The sequence below is a fragment of the Vanacampus margaritifer genome, chromosome 7 (genome assembly GCF_051991255.1).
Source record: "Vanacampus margaritifer isolate UIUO_Vmar chromosome 7, RoL_Vmar_1.0, whole genome shotgun sequence".
Classification (NCBI taxonomy): Eukaryota; Metazoa; Chordata; class Actinopteri; order Syngnathiformes; family Syngnathidae; genus Vanacampus; species Vanacampus margaritifer.
Genome location: NC_135438.1, coordinates 16101860 through 16123953, shown reverse-complemented (window position 1 = coordinate 16123953; position 22094 = coordinate 16101860). Strand labels below are relative to the sequence as shown.

At 37.1% G+C, this 22094-nt stretch overlaps 1 protein-coding gene across 2 annotated transcripts; it reads right to left on the bottom strand.

The window, feature by feature from the left end:
- Positions 1-277: 277 nt before the first annotated feature.
- Positions 278-14881, bottom strand: cxcl12b (chemokine (C-X-C motif) ligand 12b (stromal cell-derived factor 1)). 2 transcript variants are annotated; one of them, XR_013294757.1, is made up of 5 exons: positions 14744-14881; positions 12769-12886; positions 5514-5597; positions 2578-2682; positions 278-2483 (listed from the first exon to the last, which is right to left on the bottom strand). XR_013294757.1 is itself a non-coding variant. In XM_077570712.1 (4 exons), the coding sequence occupies exons 1-4, from the start codon at positions 14808-14810 to the stop codon at positions 2643-2645; spliced, it is 309 nt and encodes a 102-aa protein (XP_077426838.1). In that variant the 5' UTR covers positions 14811-14881; the 3' UTR covers positions 278-2642. The 2 variants fall into 2 exon arrangements, 1 of the variants encoding a protein (XP_077426838.1); XM_077570712.1 differs by having other exon boundaries at positions 278-2682.
- Between the last annotated feature and the right edge of the window lie 7213 nt (positions 14882-22094).

Here is a 22094-nt window from a genome sequence, read left to right as displayed (position 1 = left end):
TGGGAGTGTCCTAATTGAAAGCACATGTTGATCGCAAAGTCACAATTTTTGTTCTGCTTTGCCTCACAAGCTGTCCTGACACTAAATATAAAAAGCAAGGGTTTTAAGAGCTAATCAAGTGTTTGGTGTGGCTATGCTGAAATATGTCTCCAATCATTACACAATAATATTGACTTTAATTCTCAATTTGTTGGATGGATTAAAACAAGATGTAACAGTAAAATCCTTCCGCGGGACACCACAACTGTTGAATGAATGAAAGCAGAGAGAACAAAAACAAGTGGAGGACAGAATTTAATTGGATTGGCTGGCTTCTAACATTAACATTGTAAAAAAAAGAAAAGAAAGAAAAAAAGAACAAGCATTTCATTCCTCTGGTGCAAGAAAATGTTTCACACACAAATTCATAAACTAACGCATGTAACTAAAATATTTTTTGTTTGACATTCTAGCTTTCATTTACTTTACTGTATGTTGCATTTAAAAAAAAACATTCAGTGAGCATATACACAATAGAAAAATAAAAACTGTAACATTAACAAAACATATTTGATAATAAAGTGGCTCAAAAATATTTATTTGCATGTATAATAAAAGATCATCTAAACGTTCTCTTTGCCATCATGAACATTCCCTTTTTTTAACAATACATCTGTTTAATATACTTCCCCACAAACACGCACACACGAATATTGCAGTCAACTTGCTTGAATGTCTCGAGTCAGTCACGTAAGAACAGTAAAAACTCGAACCAGATTTGGAATTCTGATCTTATTGCTGAGGTTTCATCTTGTTGCCTGCTGTATTGAATAAATATTTGGTCTCTACTGTATATTGATATGTTCAATCATTAAAAGCTGCATTAACAACACACATTACAAACACCGAAACCCCATTTGCTCCATTTTCTTCATCACTTTTCTCTGCACTGGATCCCTTCTCATGAGTCATTTTGCATCAAACCTTTAAGAAATGCTCCCAAAAAATATAAGAAATGAGCTGATTACAGTCTTGTATGAACTAAATAGTACAAACGTGAATAAAAATGATTCTGACCTGAAAATGAGTATGTAGCAGTAGCACCACATGATCAGTGCTCGTTGAGTAGTGGCATGTTTGTTATCTCAAAAAAAAAAAAAAAGTTTAAAAATAGTGCCACTTTCACATGCATAAAGCAGAAAAACAGAATATACTGGATCATTTACATTTTTACGGAAGCGCGGAATTGGCAGTGTGGAGTAAAAAATGTTTGACTGACAAATACATTCGAACATATAGTATTTGCAAATACATTTACGTAGCATTTTCACGTATAAATGACATAATTTGCGCATATGCAAGTTGAAAAAAAGTTGTTGTTTTTTTTAACCTTTGGCCTAAATTATTCCTATACATTCGAAAATGAAGCAACTAAACACTGTTTATTGGTAATTATTTTTTATGATTGACTATAGCATGATTTCCATTTGTCATTTTCTCCCATAATGCCATGGGGTATGCGCATGCTAAAGTCAATATCGTATCAATTTTTAAATGTATTGGTATAATGTAGGCCAAATGCTAAAAAATATAAAAAAAAATTTTAAACCCTGTGGCATTGTAGAGTTTTAGCATTTAGCCTACAAGCACATTCAAATATACTTGCAAATATGTTTAGAGGGGAAGTCAACCTTAAAAAATTCTTGACAATGATATATCTGACCTCACTAGTTTAAACATGACACTCTGATTAATATTACATTTGTGGAATATGAGTTGAGTCTGTTTTTATTCATCTTAGGGGGCGGCCATTTTGCCACTTGCTGTCGACGGAAGATGGCATCACAGCTCACCTGTTTTGTGACGCTGAGCTGTGATTGGTTGTTACCTGAGACCCGAGCAACTGTGATGTCATTTTCACTCAACAGCAAGAGGTAAAATGGCCACCTTCTAATATTGATAAAAACATTTTGCTGCTTATCTCATATTTCACTAAGGCAATATTAAGCAGAATACCACGTTTAGAATAGCGGGGCTGCATAGAACATACTATTGACAAGAATTTTTTGAAAAGTTGACTTCCCCTTTAAACGTATTTGCCAGTCAAAAATATCTACTCCACATTGGCAGTTCCACGATTCCACACATTCTTGATCATAGCACAAATCAAATAGTTCAAAAGACATTGAGAGAGTTGTGTTAGTGTGACCTGCATATATAGAGATTATAATTCCTTTGAGGATACTGAATGTTTAAAGGACACTTGACATAAGTTCTCGGGCACATTCATTAACCATAAATCTCTTCGGACAGAACGTTCAAAATGCCTTTTTGTACGCACACTCTTCACACACATATTGTTATCACTTGACATGCACTCAAACACAAGCGACATTATCTTGCATCCTTTGTCCCAAGACAGGCTTTAATCGCACTTGGTGCTACCGTGTAGGGTTGATTGGTCGGGGTGGGGTGGGAGGGGCTCTACGGCTGTCCAGAGAGGCCTGTGGCGGGTGGCACAAATTGGCGGTGAAGTGCTTCTTGTGCAAGCAGTCCAGAGATGTGGACAGGTACATACAGTACAGCGTGTTTACATACATCCATAGCAGTGGTAAGGAGGTACACAGGTTGGACCTGAGGGAGCTTGAAAACAGCCCTCAGACTTAATTCTTCTTGTGGTTGCGTCTTCGTGACTTCTTCACCCTGCGCACACATTTAGAAACATGTTCACTGTCAAATAACGACCCAATGTTTGTTTAAAAAAAAACAAATTTTTTTCAAACAAAAATGCATTATAAATTTACTATGCTATACTAAAATATATGGAAATATTACAAGTGACTAAAAACAATATTAACTGTTTCACAAATGTGCAGTGTGTATGTATCACCATGTTTCATATCGCATCGCATGTTTTAGTTCATCTCTCATAGCTGCAACAACACTGATGTCATTTGATACATTGAGGCTACCAGGTGGGAGTAGAATTTTTTTTTACACAACTTGTAGCATGAGCACAAGTGAAGTGCACCAATAAAAATAAATAATGTACATCTGTTCCCATGCCACGGCACAATCTTCTCATCTGACTGACATCACACTGAGAAATGTTATTTTTGATCCTCAGTCGCAACATGTGATGCTAAACATGTAGAGTCTCATGCCGAGACAGTAAAAGTCGGCAGCAGTAATTCCCTCAACAATTCGCCACTGCAACCGAGCCAAAATAAGGCTCCCTGCTAAATTAACCCCACGTTTTCTTCTTTCAGTTCAAATCACTCGAGATGTGCCACGATTTACATGGCAAGTAAGCAGATTTAGTTAACTTAAATTCACTTAAAGACCCTGTAAAGTTAATTCAGAGATGTGTTTCTAAATCCATTACAGATGTTTGAAGATGTGCAAAGATTTAGAACTTTGTCATACTAAAACTATTTCAATTTTCCAGATTTTTTTTTTGGGGGGGGGGGGGGGGGGTAGTGGCTAAAACAGTGCCAAGTGATGCACTTTGGCTCGCTGCTTGAGTAGCTCCTCCCCCACTATATAATAATTTGAGCACCTTAATTTGCATCTGTGGCTGGTCTAATTCACAACATACAGTTAGCTAGCTAGCTAAAATGCATCTTCATTCAGAAGCAGTGGCCGCTTTAGAGTGCCTCATTGTCGCCTGTGAGTGCATGTACATAAATGGCAAGAAAGGTGGAGGTGAAGAAGAAGATTTGATTGATTCCACAGGGGGGAAATTCACAATTGCGATGAGCAAAAAAGAAGGGGAGAAAAAAGGTGTCTGACTTGACCATCAGCGTGTTGAGCTGATGTGTGCAATTTAACATCCACATGAATGACTTTGTCTTCTCATGGAGTGTTTCAAGAATCAGATATGCACCCTGGCGATAATCCAGACACTTTGGGAGAGTTTTGTTTATGAGGAATGCGTACATTTTAACAACATGGCTTGTTAAAACTTTAATGTGCTGCCACTGTTATTATTCCTCCCCCAATGTTGCCACCCCCGGGCCAAGGCAACTCTGCTGTTACAGTTTTTCTCTACAGGTTTGGCACATTTCTTGAAACTGAGATGACGTTTTCAAAATACAATGGACAAATCTCAAAACTACCTTACAATTGGTCTCAACTGAATGGCATTTCTCATTGTTTTTATCAAATTGCCAATGTCTTAGTACATGTCTCAATTGCCTCAGTGGATCAGTTGTGTACATTTAGCACAATTTCCCCACATTTTCCAAATGGATAGATCTTGCTGATCGAACTGGATTAGTTGTTTTTCAGTCTAATGGCTGTCTTCTCCAAAACATGTCAGCAGGATTTCAGTGTGAAAGTCAATTGTCAAAATTAGTCCAGCAAATCACAGGGGATCAGTGTAGAAGATGGTTGGGACTTTTTTTTCCCCACCGTTTTTTTCCCTTGCTGCATCGCAAGGGAAAATATCCGCTGCGATGTAGATGAAAACCTTTGGCCAAACAGAGAGCAGCGTATGGATGCCCAAGAGAATGAGGATGATGGCCAATAGGGGGAAGGCTAGTGAACGTGAAAGCGTTACAGTAGTTGGTTCTTCATTTACGCTGTGTGCGAGATATGATTTTAGTTATTAGTTCTTAGTTTTTCATTAATATTCAGAATTTGGCTTACACTTTCTTTTGTTGCACTCTATTGTGTAAGTAACTTTGTGTGAATAAAAACAGTTGCAATTTCCTTGACTGTGAGTATGTCAAACCGCAAACTTTGAATACTGTTCTTGTAAAATCCTTTCCCCCCCTCAGTTTTATATATAATAGTATTATGTTAGCGGCACCTCTGCTGTTGTGACAAAAAAATCAAATGATTTTGACTTGTGGTGCTCACAGAATGCCAAAGGGATGATGCATTTTGGGGACACTGACTACTTGTATGACATAAAAATTAGATTTTGATTTGATTTGATCTTGTGACAGTACCGACTCTTTGTTTGGGAAAGGAACTTGGAGTGAAGCATGTGTGAGCAGTTTTGGGATAGATATGTGCTTTTGCTAATGAACTGATAGGTTGTGCACAAATGTAAGTCTGTTGGCCAAATGAGCTTATTTTGAAAATGTCATCTCAGCTTCAAGAAATGTGCCAAACCTATGGAGAAAAACTGTAATGTGCCATTAGTGTTAATAATTGTGCGGCGAATGCATTAAAAATTGGCCATAGTTTTGTGTTGAAGTGTCTTAAGTGCGGCGCGTGAGCTGATGATGATGAACACACTGATGACGCCTGTGATGCTCAGACACAAGGTTATGAGAAAAGAGGAAGCGGGCACACCACAGGCAGATTTATCACCCATCTTAACTTCATGAACATCATTTCACACGTGATAATTCAAGATGCTTACATCAAGCAAGTCACTGCTTTCACTGAGTAATTACCAGCAAGACAGTGAAGCAGCCATTTGTAACAGTGGTTTATTTGTACTATGCAGGCTTGAAATTGTAATCATTCACGTCTGTCTTGTCAAGCCCACTTAGAGAAAAAGAGAGCATTTTTTTCCTTACTTGTTGATGGCGTTCTTTAAGTACTGTTGCAGCCACTTGGTTTCCGGGTTGATACAAACTTCTCTGTTGCTCTTCAGCTTGGCACTGTGGGATAAAGACGAGGAGGTTTTGATTATTATCATTGCTTTGTTTTAATCAGAAAAGGAGGAGGTTCAGTTGTGCCTGCAATTTATAGGTTAGTTTGTTATAGGTTGTCTTCCACGTCACGTTTACATGTGCACCAATATAATTTTTTTTATGTCCTATGCCAGGGGTCTGCAACCTGCTACTCTGGAGCCACATGTGGCTCTTTAGGGCCTCCTGTGGCTCCTTTAGTAGCTCTAAAAAAAATAGTAGAAATTAATATACATTTTTTACATAATTATTTAATTTTTTTTAGATAAAATTATCTTTGAATGAATTAACAATTTTTTTTTTTAAATGCATAATTATATATATATATATATATATAATTATGTCTATATATATATATATATATATATATATATAAATGTCAGAGTCCAAATTTGTAAGTTGTCAGAAAGAGATGAAAAGTAGCTTGAACCCCCCCCCAAAAACCTAATAATGTCCAAAAAGTGACCATGAAATATCGAAAAAGATCCAAAAAGAGCAAAAAATTACCATATAATACACGAAATTGCCCAAAAAAGTCAGAACATTTATTATTTAAAAAAAGGGCAAAAAAGGGCAGAAAACAAAAGTTATTTTAAAATGTCCAAAAACAAAAGGAGAAACCCCCCAACTTACCATAAAATGTCCACAAAATATCAGAAAATTGATAACAAAAAAGGTAGAAAATAATCTAAAAAAATAGCAAAAAATGTACAATAAAAGGAAGAAGAGAGGCAAAAAGTTGCTACAATATGTCCATGCTGTTTCATTCATCACAACGTCCATAAGGTTTTGCGGCTCCAGACAGATTTTTTTGTTCTTTATTATGTAAAATCTGCTGACCCCTGTCCTATACAGTATAAATCAGGTTTATTGTTGACATGAGTTCAACACTGCATTGTGTATTGGGCATCGTCTGCCTATAAAGTTGCTGTGAAACCAAAAGAGAAACATTTTAAAAGCTTCTTTGGCAAGAGCAACTCTTAAGAATTGGAACACTGAGATCCAGTGAGGTGAAGACAAACGTACGTAAATGCACAATACAGTTTGTCTTAGTGGACAGTCAAAACTGCATATTGTATGTGCTCTTTTTCACTTGAACACACATTTATTATTCCCAATAGGAGAATAAATATCATATAGTGAAGTGATAAAAGGTAACGTTAATGACCTACTGCTGTATAAACACTTAAAGGATTATGTGCTGGTTCTGGACATTTTTAGCTTATCTATATCTTATAAATCACAATAATATCTTTTAATGCATGTGGAATAATAGCACCATTTCATCTTTGAAGAATTCACGTTTATAAACTGCTTCTAACATTCTGTGACCTCAGTATCTCTAAAAGGAAAAATCCAATACAAGGATTCTTCATTCGATGACAATAAATGTGTTTTATAGGGGTGGGGGGGAGAGACTTATCTATACTCAGCCAGATTTAATGAAAATGGAGGTCCGAACCACCTGAGCTGAGCCCTAAAAAGCTCAGCACGTCTTACAACACATGTGAGCTACAAAATGTGATGCTCATTGAGCATGACGGGTTGTCAACCCCTGGCCAGCTGTGGGAAATTAACACTCTTCTGTTTCCACTGGAAAGCAGCTGCAGTAGAGAGAAATTTGTTCAACTTGCTCTGTTTTCATGACTGGCACAAACATGGCGCCGTACATGTTGTAAATCTCCATTGAGGCATGTTAGACTTTGTGACGTCATTCACCGCCAATCAAAACGGCACCTCTCATTTCTCTTGCTTAATATCTATTTTCTATAGCGCTTGCCCTTGTTATAGTCACAGGTGATTTGGATCCTATCCCAGATTATTTTGGAAGCGAGGCCGCTAGCCAATCGCAGGGCAATGTAATATGTATGTATGTATAATATGTAATAATTCATTTGAATGTAATGTAATAATTCATTTGAATTGGTAGATGATGCTATCAGATGCAAAGATGGAAAAAGCCACTAAGTCCAATTATTAATTTTTTTGTGGCTGAAGCTCAAACAATCCATTACAGTTGACCTCCAATTTGCTGTGATTTGTTAATTAAACTCTAAAAAGGAGGTAAGTAGTAATAATTTGCACTATTTGCATAGCACACACTAGCATACTGTACACAATTAACTATAGACAGTTCTTTAAACTTTATGACCTTTATGTCACTTTTCGAATAAAAAATTGTTTATTAATAATCAACATAGCCTATGCGTGTTGTACGCCACACAAAGAACGAGATCACGCACACACATGCAAGGAAAGATGTCAGAAGGAAAGGAGTGCACAAACAATAGAGGGGTATTTATACTTTGCATTTTGAGGCGTTGTATTTCAATAAAGTTTTTTAGCGGCTTTCAAAGACAAGTATTTGAGATATGTGGAACATGCCTTTGATTGTTTTCAAACTTATAACTTTCAAATTGTACACAATATTACTACTTGAAGGAAAGTCTGTAGTTTGCCACTTCCCACCAGTTGTACTACGACCCCAAATCAACTTTTCGTTTTTTCAAGTCTTAATCTGCTGCCCTTTTGTGCGATATTGCACAGAGTCGAAAACATCTGTGCGCGTTGGTTTGATGTATACTTTGAGTTTGGCGAGTCCTTTTGATCTGACCGATGGTTCAATTTAACTGCGATTGAACCAAATGATTAGCGGATACAAATTAGGGTCCTTTTAGACAGTGTTGTCTGAGAATGCTCAACCACAAATTTGTCATGCTTCAAAAGAAGACAAAAAAGGCCCTTTTTTCCCCTATTAAAACATCCAAAAGACCCATTTAAGATCTATATAAACTAAAATATATATATTTTAAAGTTCTCCCACAAGGTGCAGCCTTTAGACAACTAATTCCCTATAGTTATTATAATTTAAAAATATAATTTTATTATTATTATTATTTTATTTTATTATTTATTTATTTTTGTCAAAATGTGTGCTTTTATTGCTTAACAATCACCTTCAAATTATGGTAATATATAGAGAAGACTCTATATTTTTGAGGTACATGAACCAATATTACTATTTTCTCGGGCTGTGCATGATTTGGTAATGGTGACTCGAATAGAGATGCGAATCGGCCGCTAAAAACAATTGTCGAATTAGAATTTTCAGATTTGAGTGAGAATGAATATAGCATATAGCATATGTGCTGGTGGCACAGAAATGATAACATGGCAATGCGTGTGACGTGTGTACGGCACTGTTTAGCCTGCTTAAACTGTTAGGCAATCACTCAATAAAGCACTTCGAGGCAGTTTATTTTACTTCGCTGCTGGCTTCTGACGCTGTCCTAGCAAGAAAGAGTTGGACGTTGGACCAGAGAGACAAACTAGGTTAGCTTAATGCTAGCTAGCTAGTACGACAGACACAACATGGATGGACAACACAGATGGAATTAAAAATGTACTAAAAGTCAAAAAGCACCCTAGGTTCTGCCATTTGCCAGTGTACGGCGAGGGAAGTTAAAAAAAAAAGTTATTTTAAACTGAAAAGGAAAACTTTTCTGTAGGTTAATGAAGCTATATTAGTGCGTCAGCCGCATACACCCTGGTCAAATTAGATTTTTCATTTGTTGGACGATGACGTGTTTTTTTTGGGGCAACAGTACAATTAGTCACCCATTCAAATGGATTTGGGATTCTGTGGCTAAATGGTAAACAAATATGCAAATGCACATTTGGTGTATGAGTCAAGGCACTACTATTTTCGGTTGTTTCTTCTAATGTATGAATATTTGATGATATTGAACATATATAGATTTCAAGCCACTTTCAAGCCACCCAGTGTATGATTCCCATTGTTGTGCTCAGAATGTTTGCGTGTGTGTGCTGAAGTGATGGCAGAAGTTGTAAATATTTAGATGAAGATTTGTAGCAAAACAAGCTGGGGGGCAGCCAGCATGGCTCTTAACGTGTGTGTGTCACACCTCTGTGGCAAAAGGTCATGTGTGAGAGTTAGCAAGTGTGAGGGGAGTCTTTCTCCTGCTTCCATATCTCCATCACGCTGCTCCACAAATGAAACACCCCATCATGCTTAACCCTGGAGAACCCAAGAACCCTTTTCTTCTTTGGAAAATTATGAATTATACATTAAATGACTGTTATAAGTTCACTGAACACCAAAATATATGTTTTTTCAATTTTAACCCTTGTTTTTTTTTACTAGCTCAGAGTTGCTAATTTATCTATATATATATATATATAAAACATACTCCTAGGCATTCTGCAACATGATATGAAATAGATTAACAAAAAAAAAAAAAACACAATTTTACAATCTGATGTTTTGCTGAGAAGATGGTTTTGTTTGGATTGATTTCCAGCTCAACAAAACAGCAGGTTGCCAGCCATCTTGTCACCACCACTCTGGCTCATGTAAGTGCAATATTCATCCACTAGATGGTCAGAAGTGGCACTCTGGACTTTTGAAGTTAAATTTGTAAAAAAAAAAAAAAAAAAAAAAAAGGTCTTTGTTATTTGAGTAGCAGAATTTATAGGGGCCAAATTTGACCCCGTGGGTTCTCCAGGGTTTTAAACCGGCCACTTTCTGTGCTCGTCACCTCACGCAAGCAAATGGCATCTCCACTTTAAAGGGACGAGGAGCATCCAGTCTCTCAAAGCAGCATGTCAGCAGCTCCGCAACTTGTTCTGTGTTTACTTTCTCTCCCTTCTTCCCCCTCCTCTTCTTTTATTACTCCATCCGCTGGGGTCCCCCATCCTGTTTTTGATGTGTCCCCCTTCGTCCTGTTTATCTGTCTGCTCGTCTGGCCCGGCAACTCGGAGCTTCACCTCTAATTGACTTGGCTTGAAGTTCCGCAAGCAGCAGGTAGTAATTACTTCACAGCAAGTTAATACCAACAGCATGCTGGGATGAGTGGGCAAAGAGTTGTGGGGGTCACATTGGGGAGCACGGTGGGACAGTGCCCGGCAGGGGGGTCTCAGAGGAGTATAATGTTACTGCGGCGTGCTTTCATGTGCCTCAATGGTGATATCAGAGGTGCGAGTTGTATTTCCCCTATCGCCTTGCCTAAGTGACTTCTTGGCTTCTCTGGGCTGGTCGCATCTCTCCGTGTCCTCTGCGACCTTTTGCTATTCACTCCCGCTGCAAACACAAGTCACAAGTCACCCCCTCCTCATTTGGCAGCCTTTTCGCCTTTTGGCCGTGATGCTTCTGCCACCTGATTTTCTATAGAAAACTAATGAATGAGGCTTTGAGGTAATGTGTTCCAGACCAGTGACATTATACTCAGCCTTGCTGTGCGGTCAGAGGCGGCAGATTAAAAAAAAAAAAAAAATTGTTGAAAAGGGACACAGGGGGTCAGCAGAAACACAAAGGTAATCACTTTGACCCTTAATTATTGTTTCCTTTGCAAAACATAAATACTCCCCTTGAGTTTCGGCCGTCACTTCTTTCCTCATTTGACAACACTTTCAAGTTGGGCCGCTTTTTGGATGACATCATACAACAAATGAAAGTTCAATAAGTAGGATTGTAATATTACGCAATAACAGTGTGCACTACTTATGTAGAACAAATACAGCACATTAAAGTTCTACTTTTCAGGTCTTGTTGCATGTACACTATAAAATGTAGTACATTTTTAATATAAAAAAATATAATTAGTTAAATATGAATATTAGGGCCCAACTGATTAATCGGTCGGCTGATTAAATTATTGCCAACAACAATGTACTCTAACCATTTACAGCAGTTGTTCAAAAGTGACGCTCGTCTCATTATTTATCACACATAAATCTATCCCATAACCTTGTATCCTTGAATACTCAATATACGTTTAATGAAATTAGTTGATTAGGTTATTCTATGGTCCTGTCAGTCAAAACAAAGCAAATCCAAAACAAGCTAGCAATGCTTAGTTTTAACAATGATGACAAACTATGCAAGGAATTGACCTGGTTGTCACTATTTATCAATTATAAATGTGTTAAATATGACACACATTGAACTACTTGTAACACAAACACACATAAGAGGAGGGTTACTGTCCATATAACTTTATTAATTAAAGCAATGTGCCACACAATGCATTCTGGGAACACAAAAGTATTTTTTTCCCCACAACATATTTACAAGGAATAGGGACCAGGCCAGCCCACGAATAGTGAAAATACGTGTATAAGTGGCTGACACCCATTGAAATGCATGGGGAATATTTTATGAATTATATTTTATGATTTTTTCCCGCCTAAAATCGGTATGGGCATTGGCCTTAATTTTTTTTTATATCGGTTAGGCTCTAATGAATATATTATATATTATAAAGTTGAGCAGGGGAAAAAAATAGAATGAGGTCATAAGTACAGTTAATTTTGTATTTGTAATTGTAAAATTTACAAATAAAACTATTTATAGGGTAAGCGCAACAGAAAATGGATGGAAGGATATTCACTATATCTTCCTTCCAACCATTTTCTATAGCGCTTGTTCTCCTATTAGGGTTGCTGTTTGAGCTGGAGCCTCTCCCAGTTGAAGTTGGGCGAGAAGTTGGGCACAACCCGTAATCATCCATTTTTTTCCTTACATCTCTCATTGCTTGGCAAGACTCAAGTTGTATTGATGCACCTCACACATTTTAGAAATCAAAATACAAACTCTTTCCTTTCCAAGTTCCTATTAAACATGTGGCTGTAGTACATTTTCAACATTACGTCAGTTAGACGTTTGACAGTTTTCTTGGCAAAGCATTTCTGTAGTAGGAACACACATGACAATAATGTTTGTGCATTTCCATTGTTTGAGAAAAACAAAACAAAAGCACTACTTGTGTGCTAGTGTGCGCAAACATTTTGCAACCACTTGGCAACTTGTGATTTACCGCTCGCGTGTAATGTATTGGAATTTATATATTCCAGCTTGTTCTGTTGGATAGATAACACTTACTTCATGTAGTCAGAGCCCGGCCAACTATTTTACGTTCACGCATGAAAATCAAATCAAAGTAATGAAAAAAACATGTTTTGTTTACGCTGTTGCCTAGCTGCTTTAAACTTTTATTCGGAACAAAACTACGGATCAATGGGGAAAAGATTTAAAGATTTAAATGTCACTAATATTTGGCATTATTTAAGGTGACAATTAATCTTCTCGTTTTTGCTTTTCGTTTTTTTTTTTGGTACTCACATGACTTGGAAGGGGCAGTTTGGTGTGTGGAGGAACTTGAGTTCTTTGATGGAGCGCTGGGGAACCGTGTTGAGAGTGGAACGACACCAGCACCTTTCCACCAGACTGATGGGCTTTGCTGAAAAACACACCAAATACAACATTACTAAAATGTATTCAAACGCTATGCTAAGAACACTTTGGTCTTAGGTTTTAGGCTATCAAGAACTACTTGGCATGGTATGTTGCTAATATTTTAATGATTATTGAGTTATAAGGAATTATAAGGAATAAATCTCTTTAACGGGGATGCGATTTCCTCCCTGACTTCCCTCATTAGACGTGCTTAATCTACTGTAACATCTTTCCAAAGCATGGGAACATACGATTTTACCTGCTATTGCTCTCCACAACATATTCATTAAAAAGAGATTAGACTCTTTTTGACCACTTTCTTCTGTCTACACACACAGCACAGAATTTTAGCTTTTCACTCTGACTGCATTCAGCCTGACCACTCTGGCACTAAAGGGTCCTCAACACACAATTTCTAATGTTGCCCTCGTTCATAAAAGAGCCGTCTGCAGCTCACACAGCCCGGGTGGAAATCACCCTTAAGAACATTCTTAAAATGATTACAAATCACCCGTGTGCCACCAGCACGGAGGCTGGCGGGGCCCCTCGCGCTACTCCTGATGCAAGCTGATAACGCTTAACATCAAAGTACAATAAGCGCATTCCATAAAACAGGTTGCTCCAAAATGATGGTGGTCAAAGTGTCCCACAATGAAACTTTTAGTAATGTATTAGCCAACTTTATTCAAATAAATAAAATAAACCTAACACATATTCCCATTGACATAATTCAACACCAAATGTCTCACCACAAATGGCAAAGCCCCATATAATATCACCCTAATGACTATATGCCCCATTCTCATGCAAACTAGAGGATCATTATGCAGCACGCAGCACTGACGCCCGAGAAGCCAGCATCCGTCGCTATCACCAGCGCTTTTGTTTATCCCTAATTAGAAACTAATTAAAAGAAAGCAAAGACAAAAGCCAAATGCACACAAGTCTTTAATATGCAATGCGGGGGTGCTAGCAGGGCAGAAACAACAAGCTTAACATAAGCGCGGGCCAGGCGGCTCAACAGCCTGACTTGACGCCTGGCAAGGAACATAAGGAGACACTAAAGAGAGCCCACAAAGTGGATGACATGAAATCTTTATTTTATATATAAATAAATAAGTAACATGGAGACACTAAAGAGAGCCCACAAAGTTGATAACATGAAATGTTTTTATATATATAAAATATATATATATATATTATTACTACTAATAATAACAATAATAATAATAATAAATAAGTAAATTGACCTTTTTTTTTTTGCTATTTTTTGACATTATTTTCGACCTTTTTTGTTATCAATTTTCTGATATTTTTGGAAATTTTGCGGACATTTTATGGTAATTTGGGGGATTTCTCCTTTTGGTTTTGGACATTTTAAAATTAGTTTTGTTTTCTGCCTTTTTTTTGCCCTTTTTTATATAATAAATGTTCTGACTTTTTGGGGCAATTTTGTGTATTATATGGTAATTTTCTGCTCTTTTTGGATCTTTTTCGACATTTAATGGTCACTTTTTGGACATTATTAGTTTTTTTTTTTTTAAATATACTTAAAATCTCTTTCTGACAACTTACAAATTTGGACTCTGACATTTTTATATATATATATATATATACACATATGCAACAACAATGATAATAATAATAATAATAATAATAAGAATAGAAAAGTATACCATCCACATTTATTAACAAAAACATTTTGCACTTGCGATTCTGAGACATTTTTGAGGTATGTCAGCTAAATTTAAGGAGGAAAAAAAAGTTAAGACCTCAGCATCCTAACAATGCTCCTTCAGATACAAAAGGTCTTAAAAGTAATGCGACAATAGCCATGTAAGACTGAGTGATTGAGACTCACCAGTACTTGCAGGTCCATGTATGACCACGGCCAAAAGAAGCATCAGCGGCAGCAATTTGAAGTCCATGTTGGTGCTCGCTCAAGCTGCTCCGTCCGCTACAGTCCAAGGCACGACTGAGGCCACCAGCTCCGTATTGTGTTAAAACCTCACATAAGAGGGAGAGAGAGAGAGAGAGAAAGTGAGGGGAAGGAGAGAGACCCACTTTCTCAGAAGGGGAAGGGCAGAGGGGATGTCCCAGCATGAGGAGGAGAAGGAGGAGGGAGCAGTGGCGAGTCAGGAGAGATTTCCTCACTTGCAAAAGGTTGGCAGGGAGTCAAGGAGAAAGTTTGCTGGAAATCATTTTTTTCCTTTTTTTCTTTCGTTCCATTTATCAACCCCCCCTGGTTGAATATGCACTACTCACATGCGAAAAAAATAAAGCTATTTGGCTTTTTGGGTGCAATCAGAATAAGCCTAAAATGCACTACAACATTCAGAGGATTTTAAATGTACATAAACAATTGTTCAAAGTTTCTGAACATTTTGCACAAACTAGTTGTGACAATGTATCTATCAACCAATAAATTTCAAATGAAATTCACTTCATTAAAAAAAAAGTTTTTCTAATATAATTTTGATTTATGTTAATCTCCCCCACATCTTCGAGTCTCCTCACCATCTGTCGCACACACGTTTGGGTGAACTCCCTCCTGAGCTCCGCGTTGTTGGACTAACATCGCCGCATTCTGCATATCAGCTTAGTGTGACAATTCTCCATCGCGCTCTCGCTCAGTGGAAAGTTTGCAAGTACTGCCCTCAAAATACAAATACAACAGCTCATTTTTTTTTTTTAAGAGGATAATAATGACCAAAGATTTAACTAGTGTGCTTGTTGGATGAAGAACAAATGGAAACTGGAAGACATTACACTTAGGTGCTCAAGAGTTCTTTATACAGGCTACTGAGACCCATTGCATGAAAACACAATGGCCTACTTTTGCATTTTTTCGTTTTCAGTGGAACCTCGAAGGCCGCCATCATAAAACCTTTATGAACTGAGCACGGGAGGTTTAAGTTTTATGGCGATGGGCTTAACAATAACACACAATTAACAAAAATAACACCCTTAATTTTTAATGACACATGGTCACGATGTAATGTAAAGGTGATTCGTTTAGCAGATATTACACAAGTGTACAAAAAATCTATAGTTTTTAATTATAAATATTAAATGAAATGAAGTGACTGAAACCAGCATGCTCAATAAAACCATACAAGCGCCTAATAGCGTTGACGATTCATACAGCAAGTCGCTTTACAGGCCCGTGCTGGCGGTGGTGAAATGTAGTGGCAGGCCATAAACATGAGAGGGTGTTTACAGTTAGCCAAAGAGGGCCGCACTAAAACTGCCACCAAGAGGAGAGAGATCAAACTGGGCTGCCAGGAGGAAAACTGTAAACGAGCTGGCTGGAATTGACTTCCCCTAATGACACAAACAACATGTTTTTAGTGTTTTATGGCCCAAGTAAACAAGCTGAGAAAAAACACATTTAGTCATTAAGACTGCAGGCCTCCATCACAGTACAATAGTTGTTTATTACCTCTGCCAAGGTGGTGTGGGTTTGTCCGTTTGTTTATTTGTTTGCAACTTTGACTCTTATTGTGTCAACAAAATCAAATACAGTATATCCTTGTGCCGCGCAGCTCCTGCTGTGTATTAGTATATCGCTCGTGTCAGCTGGAATCTTCGCAAAACCAAAAACATCTCCTCTTGGATTTAAGCAAACAGCAGGAGTGGCAAAGCTCAGGTGGTAGAGTGGCAGTCTCCCAAGGTGAAGGTCGTGAGGAGTGTAACTGGTTACAGTTGCTAGTTAGTTACTTTATTTTAAAAGAAAATCAAATGCTCTGATGATTACTTAAACAAAAAAAGTAATGCATTACTATTAAAAGTGACTCTTTAGTTACTTAAAAAAACATATAATGTTAGTTATAGTATAGTATAGTTAGTATAGTTATTTTTTAAAACAAAAGAACATACAATGTTCCTTTATGCTCAACTAAAGTAACTAGTGCCCAACACTGGTTGTTTGTTACTCAACCCTTGTGTAACTTATTTTTCCCCCAATAAACTAGTAAAAATTTTGGCAAAATCTCTCCTTGCAATATTTACTTAAAATTTCTGAGTGAAAAATCTTTAATAGTTTTTTTTCATGTGACAGGCAAATTCTCTCGTATGCATTAAAATACATTGAGTAAAACATTTTACTCTCTTCCAAGTGTAAATTTTACTCTATTTAGAGTGGGACATAATGGACTCAGTTTAGAGTGAAATTTTTTCTTTAATTATGTTAAGTTTACAAAAAAGTAACTAGTTACAGTTACTAGTTAGTTACTTTATTTTAAAAGAAACTCAAGCGCTCTGATGATTACTTAAACAAAAAAAAGTAATGCATTACTATTAAAAGTGACTCTTTAGTTACTTAAAAAAACAACAACATAATGTTCCTTTATGCTCAACTAAAGTAAACATCGAAAACTCGTCTTGCGCTAGCCTTGATGCTCCATGATTGCCGAATCCGATACCCGCCCACAATGCGTCTTCTTCATTAGCACGGCAGGTAGTACAGTACACAGAAGCCATCCATTCATTATTTGATTTTGAACTGCTTATTCTCACAAGTGTCGCACAATTAAACTATTATATTATATTATATTATATATTAAATAATTTATCAAATAACTGACTAACACACCATATTGTAACTGTAACTGAGTTACTGTATTTAAAAAAGTAATTCAATAGAGTAGTAGTTATTGTAAAAAAGTAACTAAGTTACAGTAACAAATTACTAGTAACTAGTTACTGCCCAACACTGGTTTGTGAGTTTGTTCCTCAACCCTTGTGTAACTTCTTTTTTTCCAATAAACTAGTAAAATTTTTCTCAAAATCTCTCGCAAAATTTACTTAGAATTTTTGAGTGAAAAATCTTTAATAGTTTTTTTTCATGTGACAGGCAAATTCTCTCGTGTACACTAAAATACTTTTAGTAAAACATTTTACTCTCTTCCAAGAGTAAATTTTACTTTATTTAGAGTGAGACATAAAGGACTCAGTTTAGAGTGAAATTTACTCTTTAATTATGTTAACTTCCTGGCATCTTCATTGACTCGTAAAATATGACACATATATAACATCAGGCAATCAGGCAATGGCTGCCTTTGGTCAGAATGAGAGAGAGAGAGAGAGAGAGAGAGAGAGAGAGAGAGAGAGAGAAAGAGAGAGAGAGAGAGAGAGAGAGAGAGAATCTAACATTATTGTGGATTATATCATCACACCTCTGAGATTTATATTTAATGACACTGCAGAAAAAAAGTCACATTTGTTTTAGCCTCTCCAGCTCTAACATGCAACAGTGGCAAGCACATTGGCTGGGAATGTGTTTGGCACGTTTCCCACCGACCTGTGGGACAACACCGCCACTTGTGTTGCACGTGGGGTCAGAGTTCACCGTTTCATGTACCTGTGTAGGGTTACAGGCAATTGGCCCGCCTGGTCTTTGTTCTGGACCCGTCCTGATTGACAAGTACGCACAAATGGCTGCCGTGATGAAGGATATGATCGAGAGCAGACGAGTATTTGGGCAGGTTGAGTGTTCTCTGTCACCTGGACGGCACTTACTACACTATCTTACATAAATAAAATTTCAAAAGTCAGGTAAAGGCTTGACCTTAGACAATTACTATATATTATACAAGACTTTTTGTGGATTTTTCAATTTCTCTGTGTGGTCATATCTGATTGCCTGAATCACTCTATGAACTATTACAAAGTTGCCAAATATTGTTCTTTGCGCATTAAAAAGCTAAAAGTGATATCTGATCACGTCACAACTTGTGGTTACATCAAAACTTCTGAGGTAGTAGAAAAACACTATTTATTTTTCCTTTTTGTTGGAGAATCATGCAGTAGAAATATGTTTGCCAAATAAATTAATCTTTTGGGTTAAAAACTTGTCAGAATAAACTAAAGCCCACTAACATAACATATGTTCTTCTGAAAAATTTTGTCCTTTCAGCTAAAGATCATACGATAACACATACTGCTGACTTTCATCACAACCTTCTTTCATCAGTGTGTATGATATAGCACTTAAAGCTCACTAACACAAACACAATATTAATTCCCTCCCATGTAAAACCAAACCCAAATAAACACAGACTAATCTTTTCAGTAATCTCACACAACAGCAGATCCCAGCTGTAAGGTTGCGATGTGTGTGAGGAGATTGCTCTGCAGTCTTCGGTTTATTGTTTTTGAGTCTGGTGCTGAGTTGTGTTTAATAGTAGCAGGGCACATGAAGGCTTTCCCTCCTCCGTACTAGATAAACAGTAGTTCACAATCACACTCGGGTCTGTATAGGGCAAACATCATGTGTCATATAAACATGCATTAATCAACGGGGAGATTCTCCTGAGGGTTGTATCCGTTTTTTGATCATGTAAAGGCCAAGTGTTGATTAGAAGCTATGGTCAGTCTGCTGGTCAACAGGCCTATGTTTAAATTACTTTCACATGGGAGAAATGAAAAACAAATGATAAAAAAGAAAAAAAATCATATGAAAGCAAAATATACGTATATACTGTACATCGCTCCTCATCTCTTTCAATGTCAGGTCCTCTCTGAGAGGATTTTGTGATCTGAGCTGATCCCAGTATTACGCTCTTGTCGTATGTTGTTTCTGGTATCTGCTGGAGCAATCCACCCAGCCTGGGGGTTACTGCCCCCAGTGCTCCGATCACTACAAGCACCACGATTGCCTTTACCCTCCACATTTTCTCTAGTTCTTCCTTCAGTCCTTGGTATTCTTCTAGCTTCTCATCTCTGGTTGGCTATCATCTGGATCTGGAAGACCCAAAGGATCTTGGCCTGAATGTTCTCAACCAACCTTTGGAGGTGTCTGCCATTTTGATTCTGAGACCTCTAGTCCATTTATTTACTTTTTTTTTTTTTTGGATGCCACGCTTGCCAGCATCTGAACACCATGTCTTTTCAGTCCAGTCTTTTACAGCCACTGGTATGTTTTCTCAATGTCAGCCACTTTTTCAGTGGTAGATGCCATGCAGGTACTTGTCTTTAATGACAGTCCATCTGGCTCCTTCTCCTTACAGGGTTTTTGTTGCCTTTGGTCAGATGCAGAGGTAAAATTTTGTGTATGTGTGTACACGAAAAAGATTATTGTATTCTACTCCACACTTTATACATTTATACATCATATATATATATATATATTGTATAGAATGAATACGTTGAGAGCCAATGTGTATTGGGGTGGGGATAGAAAAGGCGTGAGCTGTGTGATGTGTTGGGGGGTGGGGGGGTCATGTCATTAGTTCACACTTTCCTTCAATGATCTTCAGCAGCTGGCTACTCAGGAGGAGGATGCATGATGCAAGTTTGTAGTTTTCAACCAGTTTATGAAATCTACCTGGTGTAAGGATAATCATAACAAAGTTTATTAGTTGTAGTACAATAAAAGCTTCTAAAGGGCAAAGGGTATAATAAAAAAAGTTTAGTTTTTGCACTGCAAATATAGTTAAAAGAGGAGGGAATGATGAAGACATTTCCATCTGAATACGAATTTGGTCACATCCTGAATGTGTTTGAAGCCGTAGGGTCTCCTAGTTTGTGGCTTCTGCTCGAAAGGCTTCTCATTGACTAATCCAGTTTAGCTGGTGGCCGCCTGTGGAGGAGAGAATCTGGCATCCCACCAAATGCAACTCAATGGATGCTTTTCCAAACAAAAGCAAAAATGGCCGCCCTCCTCCTCTTCTTCTGTCCGTGTCCCCAGCTTGAAAAGCACATTGATTCTCGTCCCCTTTTCATATATTTGTCAAGAGCGCGGTTTGCATTTGACCCTGTCGTCATGGTTTCAAGACCTGTATAGGGCAGGACATGTGTTTACTGTATACGTTTAGGATTGCTAAAAAAAAAAAAGGAGAGGGCTGCTTGGAGCACTGGTACTCTTTTTGGTTGCACATTCACGCGTGCCTTTAAAGTATGGAGCTCACAGTTCTTTTCTCACCACTCATTCGAATGGTAATCAAAACTCTTCTGTAATTGGATTATATATATATATTATTGGTGCTAAAATTAGTGCGTTAATTTCAAATAAATTTAATAACAATGCATATATTTGTGGAGATTGGGGTCAAGTTGTATTTTACAATTTTAAAAATGTGCAGAATTTCACAAGTTACTTCATGTTAAAGATTAGATAGCTCTTAATATGAAAAGAGCTGTCACCAACGTCTTACAAATACAATTATGCCATCTAGTGGCCGAAAAGATTCTCAACACAAATCAATATCACGTTTTTTACAGTACAGTACATCTTTTTAATTTTAACTCAATTTCACGAATTATCATGAAATTACTGTATCAATGACTAAAATGTGCAGTCATATTTGTATTAGTTTAACATTGTTTCCACTTTTATGTTAACAAGAGTATGAACATTATTGCACATTTTATTGTATATTTAGAACAGATATAAATTTGCGATTGATCGTGAGTTGACATGTGATTAATTAAGATTAAAAATTTGAATTGCTTGACACCCCTAATTTGTCCTAAAAGAAATACGGGGCGGACATATTCCTTATAGTTTAATGTGTACTTTATTTAATGCACATTGAATTGAATTTTAAAACAAATTCTTAAATAAAGACAATTTTACCTGATTAAAAAAGCAAAAAAACTAAAAAGAAAGAAAGAAAGAATTTTGCAGAAGTTTTCTTGGGTGTCACTATTTTTTATTCCAGCCCAAAATGCCCAACGTCCTAAGCAAACATCCTGTTCGGTCTCTAGAGTGTCAATTACAAGTAATTTTAGTCCATCATTTGCTCTTTCTTGCTCATACATCAGTTATAACGCTGATGGACAGCAACTGCTTGGCTGCAACAAGACACAATATCTTGAAATGATTTCCAGCCTGGGAAAGATTGATACACGTTGTGAGAGAGAAGGATCTTGTTGCAGATAGATAATGAGCAGTAACAATGCTGCTCAAGCCGATTTTCTCACTGTAATGTTCTCTGCAAGTGTCAAAAGTAATCACATTACCAACTTGGATGCACTTCAAAAGCAAAACTTAATCTGCAAAGCATGCCAGATTGATGATGGTGAAAATGTAAAGGGATTCAAGTAGATCTAGAAGAGTGTGAATGTTTTTCTAAATACATAATTACTGTAGATGATGTAAATGATGTCTTGCTCAAGGGCACTTAGAAGCCAAAAGTCATTTTTTTCCATAGTCCATAGTGCATGTTCTGCTCCATTTGGGTCTTCTGAATTTTCTTTCCCAGTTTTAC

What these genes read in the sequence shown, in the direction of transcription:
- cxcl12b (XM_077570712.1), bottom strand. Translation starts at nt 14,810, where the DNA reads ATGGACTTCAAATTGCTGCCGCTGATGCTTCTTTTGGCCGTGGTCATA. An exon ending in ACATGGACCTGCAAGTACTG is followed by an intron (nt 12,887 to 14,743) that starts GTGAGTCTCAAT and finishes TGTGTTTTTCAG; the next exon opens with CAAAGCCCATCAGTCTGGTG. An exon ending in TTAAAGAACGCCATCAACAA is followed by an intron (nt 2,683 to 5,513) that starts GTAAGGAAAAAA and finishes ATGTGTGCGCAG; the next exon opens with GGTGAAGAAGTCACGAAGAC.